This window comes from Physeter macrocephalus, chromosome 1 (genome assembly GCF_002837175.3).
Source record: "Physeter macrocephalus isolate SW-GA chromosome 1, ASM283717v5, whole genome shotgun sequence".
NCBI classification, from domain to species: Eukaryota; Metazoa; Chordata; class Mammalia; order Artiodactyla; family Physeteridae; genus Physeter; species Physeter macrocephalus.
This window is the reverse complement of record NC_041214.2, coordinates 92,158,338-92,165,317: the sequence shown is the minus strand read 5'-3', so window position 1 is coordinate 92,165,317 and position 6,980 is coordinate 92,158,338. Positions and strand designations below refer to the sequence as shown.

At 40.4% G+C, this 6,980-nt stretch overlaps 1 protein-coding gene and 1 long non-coding RNA gene across 2 annotated transcripts in view; one reads left to right on the top strand and one right to left on the bottom strand.

Moving 5' to 3' along the window:
* LOC114486741 (uncharacterized) overlaps window positions 1-839 on the top strand; it is a 29,194-nt gene extending 28,355 nt beyond the window's left edge. The window contains exon 4 of the long non-coding RNA XR_003680983.2: window positions 377-839. This is a non-coding gene — a long non-coding RNA (uncharacterized lncRNA). The remainder of the gene's footprint in view (window positions 1-376) is intronic.
* The window catches only part of PARP9 (poly(ADP-ribose) polymerase family member 9), a 28,961-nt gene that overhangs the window by 15,595 nt on the left and 6,386 nt on the right, over window positions 1-6,980 (bottom strand). Inside the window, exons 5-7 of the mRNA XM_007116690.4 lie at window positions 5,721-6,565; window positions 3,472-3,699; window positions 2,033-2,233 (exon numbers count right to left, since the gene is read on the bottom strand). Coding sequence (XP_007116752.2) covers window positions 2,033-2,233; window positions 3,472-3,699; window positions 5,721-6,565 — 1,274 coding nt within the window. The remainder of the gene's footprint in view (window positions 1-2,032; window positions 2,234-3,471; window positions 3,700-5,720; window positions 6,566-6,980) is intronic.

Below are 6,980 nucleotides of genomic sequence, written 5' to 3'. Positions count from 1 at the left end.
GTGAGAGGCCCGCGTACCGCAAAAAAAAAAAAAAAAAAAAAAAAAGTCAGTATGTGTCACAGGGTTAGAAATCATTTAGGGAAGGCTTTTGAACTGAATGTGAAAGAAAACTGTAACTTAATCAGTATCAGTAACATAGAGGGTGTGGATAACAAGCAGACAGTCTGCAAGTAGTTTGGAAAAGTAGATCCAAATGGCAAGAATTTGGCAGTTTTTCCAGCTCTGTCCACGAATGACTAACACCTCATGTGAGGAATGTGAGGAGTGTTCCTAGTAAGGAGTTCCTTATTCTGAGACGTGATGTCTGGCACAAGGTAGACATGCAATACATATTTGTTAAATAACCAAATGAATGACTGTTCATTGCCTTTTAAAGATACTCATTGGCACCCAGGACCCTTATCATCATGAAATACTATTGAACACAGTATTTCAGTCAGCTGGGGAGTCATTTACTCATTGTCATCCATGAGCTGGAAATTCATGAGTGTGTGAACGTAAGTATCACTTTATTGTGAGCTCAGTATGGGTTGGTCTTCCTGGGTCAGGTCCTCTCTAGATGCCTGACAAATCCATTTTCTGGAGTGTAGGGACCTTGCCAAGGTAATGCCCCCTGTGAAGAACTGTGTAAATTGCCCTCTGATCTTTCTGAACATACACCCCTCATTGAAAGACTTATTCAGGAAGAAAAGATGTGCTTAGCAGAAGACCAGAGGTGTACACATATGTGTACACGCACGTCAGCCTTCCACATGGATATAATGTAGTGTTAACATTGAAAAAAGCCTGAAGGAATGGTCAATGTTCAGGGTATAATATAAATTACTTTGTAAGATAATCTCCTTTGAGTTACAAAACTGAAAGCTGTTATCATCTTTCAAGTTATTTTTTTTCTGTATTTTTGCTTAGTGGTTCAGAACACAGGCTTTGGGGTCAGACCAACAGACACAGGTTGGTATCTTGGCTCAGCCACTGGATTGGTGTGTACACATTAACCTCTGGTCCCATTTGTAAAATGGAGATGACAATAGTGGCTTTATCATAGGACTGAGGGGAGAATGAAGAGAGACAGCTTCTTCTTGGCACAGTACCTGGCTGATGCAACTCATGGCAACTACTGTTATTAGCCCCTGAGGGAGCCCTCGGACTGTGGTTGATCTTTTCTGTATTGTTGAACCGCCATTTACATTTTTGTTTGTATGTTGAAGAGAATGAGACCCTTCTTTTCTGGTTGTGGTTAATTCCCCTTACAGGGATGTGGTGCTTTATGGACACTCCAGAGATGTACTCAGGGCACCTATCTGGGCCCAGTAACTGTCCTCTGCTGGGGGCGGGGCGGGGCAGACTGGTGAACTTCATTCGAATGACAAGATGTTTCATTTTGTCAAGAAGGTAAGCTACTTCACTGGGTAATTCACCAATCTTTCAGGTCAGCTGTGGATGAGACAGTGGTGTACTGGAGCTGGCTTACACTGGCTCATGAGACCCCACTGTGAACACCTCTTTCCAATTCCTTCTTCAGTGATGTAACATGGATAGCTTGACGTCAGCAATGGAAATCAGTAAACACTGCAAACCTCCCTGTGTCTAGTGAGGCAGCAAGAGGAATAAGAACCTTTACACTTGTTCCAGAAAAGAACAAGATAGAACAAGTCTGTTTCCTTGTAGGGAGAGAGAAAATGGCAACCACCCACATGGAGACAGTCTGGGAGGTGGGAAAGAGAAGGGGAAGGAGTAGAGGACCCCATAAAACTAGGAGGTTGCTTACCTTTAAGGAGCAGAGGGAAGAATAAATGCCAACAAAGGACAAGAGAGAAGCTAGGTAGTGGGGTAAACAGGGCTTGTACAATGACATTCTTTACTAGGTCAGAAGTGAGCAATTTATAAAAATTAAATTTCACCAAGTTAGACCATCACCATGCTGTACAGCACTTAACAGGCCCCGTGTCTTACTTTGGAGATACTAAACAGATGTTGTTGAGTGAATGAATGAACAAACGAACTGCAGGACATTTCTAAGACATTAACTTACCTTATATAACTGCTGTTCTTTTGGGAAGATCACAAACTTTACAGTTAATTGTTGCAAATGGTGTCTGGCAAATATTAAAACTTCATTAAACATAATCTCCGCTGCTGCAGAGATTCCAGTCCCAAGGGCAGGAAAGGAAATGGAAGTTATATTTAGCTCAAGGCATTTTTCCAAGCATTTCTTCATTGCAGTTTCCAATGTCTGCAGGAAAAACACAAATTCAACATCAGCCTTGAGTCAAAAATAAGACTTCACTTACCCCTTAATCCTGCCCATATTTTACAGTGCCAGCCTCCACTATTCCTCAGGGCCACGTCCATCCCTCCTCAGAGAACAGGAAAGGTACCACTCCATAGGGGACCCATTACAGCTATAAAGTTAGATGATGAGAAATGAAAGGGCTGAGAAACTGAAGCAACTGAGTGGTCCGTTTTGTGCCATTCAGGACATCTGAGCATCGTGATTTCCCTCAGTTTATGTAGCCTTCTCCCCAGGCTACAGAGCCAACCTTCAGTTTATTCCCACTTACCTGCCACTTCTGGGTCAACATAAAGAGCTTTAATAAAGGAGGTAGAGGTTAAAGTAAGTAAGCAACATTTATTTAATGTCATTAAGATCTGTTACATAATTTATTTTTGGCAGATTTACACTTCCATCAATGTTTCAACATTCAAACTGAATACTAATGTAGGAAGCTTATCTAATAACCTTCCTACAATACTAATATACTAGTATATTAGTTATACTAATGTAGGAAGGTTTTACTAATGTAGAAGGACCTTGAAAAACTGAGGGGTAGAGAGTGACTGGAGGACCAATTTGGGATTTGAGGGCTCTCTAAACAAGAGAAGACCAGAAATGGAGACAAAATAAAGATAGACAAAGGTAGAAAAGGGGATTAAGTTTCCCTCTCTCCACTTGTCAGTAGGTTCCCCCTATTCTTTAATGCATGTAATTTATGTCCCTCAGCTGTAGAGTCAGGCAGAAAGCTAAGCTCCACCACAGGCACAGACACCACAGGCGATAGATTTGACTGGAATGGTATTGGAAGGGAGATCCCAGGTCCTCCTGGAATTTAACAGATGGCAGGAGATATGGAGAGGCTGAATCCCAGGCCCACGTAGGAAAAGGCCTACAGGGTCACTGGGTACGGTGAAGTGAACAAGTGTGCAGACTGAGGGAGCCCTGATGTTTCTGTGTCTATTTGCAATATGTCCACTTAAAATGTAGACATGGGTTAGGTGATATTTTAAATTAAACTTCTGAAGATAACTTGGGACAACAATACCTGTTTAGTATTTCAGGTATTCACAGGAGTAGTAGAGAATGGGGATTATTCCACTTGACAATAACATTTCATGAATGTAATGACAGGATGGAAATTCAACAGACTACATAGACTCCGGAGATACAGAAAGATATATTTATTTTGACCTTACCAGTTTTTGTTCAGAATATCCTGAAGGCCACAACACATGGTATACGTATTTGCAGGGCAATTTAAATCCTTTTGTGACCAGTACCAACTGGGAATCTAGTGGTGTTTTAGTCATATTTTGGCTAAATTCCTTTTCTATTTCATCTCCTGCTGCTTGTAGAATTGATTTTGACACAGATGTAGCTCTAAGACCACCATGTGGATATACAGAATTAACAATTACATTCGTCTGAAAAGGAAAAAAAATGAACAAGATTCAGTGTTAAATTACTTTTTCTTAAATGACTAATTTAAATCTTTATTTCCCTGAAGAGCATTGAAAAATACATTTGAAGATCCTAAATCCACAGAAATATCACTTAATAATGGATATAAATTTTCCAAAGCATGATCATTTGACTGCCATGAATCTGTCTGTCCTAGTCAGAAATTAGGTAAAGTATGTAGATGATACAATTTTTATTGCAAACATCTGTCAGCCCCTTGCTGGCTTATACCCCCAATATCCCAGATTCACAGCATTCTCTATGATTTGTTTTAAGCTTTATCAGTAAGTGGTTTCACTCTCTGCCCCACTGTCATCACTTTTTGCCGTTTCTGTGTGAATTTTCATTTTGTCTTACAGAGTGGAAATAAAATTTCTCAGGCAATTTCTATCCCCTAAAGTTTGTGTTTTTTAAGGTAGGTAGTACATAGTGAAAGAAAACACAAATGAGACAAAAAAGTCTTCGGTGGGAAGTAGGCCTCCTTCTCGGTGGGGTCCCCAGATCCCCCTAACTCATCCTGATGGCTTTGGCTCCCTTTGGGGGTAACTTCGGTACTTCTCATGGATGTTAATGAATGTGTCACTTTGAAAGTGAAATCAGAATTTGCAAGTCGGGGGCACTGGCACCCTTTACAAATTTTAAAGTTCCTTGTGTTGGCAAAAATTAAATACAATAAAATTTTAATTAAAGGGATAAGTTATTCAACCAGGATGTTTCCACTTTAATTTTAAATTGGCATATTAATGACTTATCAAATAAATATTTCATCTCATGGGGTCCCCTCAGTCTTCTAATTGTTTTGCAGGCAACAAATGGCATTTTTTCACTTGTGATTAAGTCTATTTGATTGTGGCCATAGGAGAGTCAGATCCAGGGGAAAAACAGAGAATATAGCCTTATATTCTTTCTCTCTCTTCCTCTGTTGCAGTCCTTGCTCCCTGCTGCCCCCTTCAGTTGTTCATCAGTAATTTGTTAAACACCCAGATGCATGCCCAGAGACCAGCCCCAGGGCTACAGAGATGAACAAGCCAGGATTCCCACCTTCGAGGTACTCTCTGCCTGGCAGAGAAGCTGCACTAATCCAGAAATACCTAGGTTCACTGTTACCCTGACTCTCTCCCCTCCCTGTCAGGGTCCTCACCTTTGTGCCCTATGATCCCTGGCTAAATGCTAAGTTACACTTTGTATCCTCCACAGCTCCTGGCACAGAGCCATATACTCAGAATACGATTTACAGCTCCGCTTAGGTCTCCTGACTGGTCCAGCCTACTACTTTTGATCTGTCAATTCCTCTGTATCTCTCTGATCCGTCATTCTAACCACCCAGGCCTCTTCTCCTGCCAATTCATAACTATCATAACTTGAGATCAGATTTAAAACTCACATCTTCTGAAGTAATTCTTCTCGATCTACACTCCACTCTTGTCACAAATGTATATACTCCTAAATATGAATTCACTTTGTATTAAGACTTTTTTGTTTATTATTGCTAGGTTGCTTTAGAAATGTTCAGATGGTTTGTCTCCCCAGTGAGATTTTTCAAATAGAGACTCTTTTTACATAAAAAGAATAAAATAGATTTGAAGTTCCTCAGAATCAAAGATTGTTCTATTTCCTCATGGTGCCTAAGAATAATGGCAATAATAATTATAAATACTTATCACATGCCAAGTTTTATTCTAAGCAGTTTATGTGTACTAATTCCAACTCTAAGATATAAGTGCTATTATTATCCTTATTTTACAGATGAGGAAACTGAGGATCAAACGGTAAAGTAATTTGGTTCAGGTCACCCAGTTAGTAAGTGGCAAAGCTAGTATTGAAATCCAAATGGTCTGGCTCTGAAATCCATACTCTTAACCTTACTTAACAAGATGCTTTCTAAACCATGGTTGAAATAGTATATGCTCAAAACATACTCGATAGGTAATAAACAGTTCAGGGATCCCCTTTGGCAGTGCAAGAGAATAAAACAAAGACTTACTTCCTGCATTTCAATGTGGCCCTGGACAATCTGGAGAGTCAGGTTGTTCACAACCAGAGTATTGAAAAGGTGGGTGGCTTCTTGACTCACCCGGGACCCCAGCTCGTTCCTCCCTAGCAAGGCTTCTGAAACAGTTTTAAAGGCAGCAACGGTAGGGTCCTCATTGCTTACTAGGTGAATTTCTTTCAAATTACTGGCTATTTGCATGTTTTGGAAATAATACTTGATAGTTTCTACAATGACCTGTGTACACAAATCCAGAGGGAACTGGAAAATCCCAGAGCTCAGGGCTGGAATCGCTACTGTCTCAGTGTACACATTACTATTGACAAAATTCAAAATATTTATAATGGCTCTTTGCAGTTTATCGATACATTCCCATTTATCCATTAACCCCCACCGAGGCCCAACAGCATGGATGATGAGTTTGCAGGGAAGCTTCCCTGCTCTTGTGATAGCTATGTTACCAGCTGGAATTTTGCCACATAAGGAAACATATCTTCTGCTCTCTTCTTGGATTTCAAGGCCTCCAGCTTTCACAAGGGCCTGGGCCAGGCCTCCCCCATGCATGAGGTCTTCATTGGCTGCATTCACCACAGCGTCAACAACATGTCTGGTGAGGTCATCCTTCCAGACAGATAACTCTAGCCTGGGCATCAGCATTTTTCTGAAGACTTGTAGAGACTCACTGTTACCTTCCTGGGCTGGAGAGACTAGGGTAAAGATACAGCTAAATTTATTCTGGAGGACTTCCGACAGCCGACTCTCATTATTTTTTAAAATTTTGAAGTCATTGTGATTAATGGAAATTTGCCGACTGTAGTTTTCTCTGAGAGTATCAATCTCTGGAAAAGGAGAGAAGATAAAAAATAAAGAAATGACCAAGCATTCCTTTGAAAAGGATGTAATTCTACTTCACACCAGGAGACTGAGCTTCTTCTGTGCAAAAGGAAAGATGAGCTTCCTCTAGGCCCCTTCCTGATTCTCCCTCTCACCTAGACCTGTAATTAGACCAAAGATATCCAAGAGTTTTCAATGGTAAGTCACCATAAAGTGCTTAGTCGTGTGCCTGGCATACAGTAAACATTCAATAAGTGGTAGCTACTATGATACAATGATGGTGGTTTAAAACTGCATATCAGGGCTCATAAATTTTAAAAATCTACATAAATATGGCAAGTTTGGGAAGACCCATGTTTAAGGCACAAGTATTAGAAAGGACTTATTTATGAGTCAAAAATATGTGGAGGCAAAAAAAAA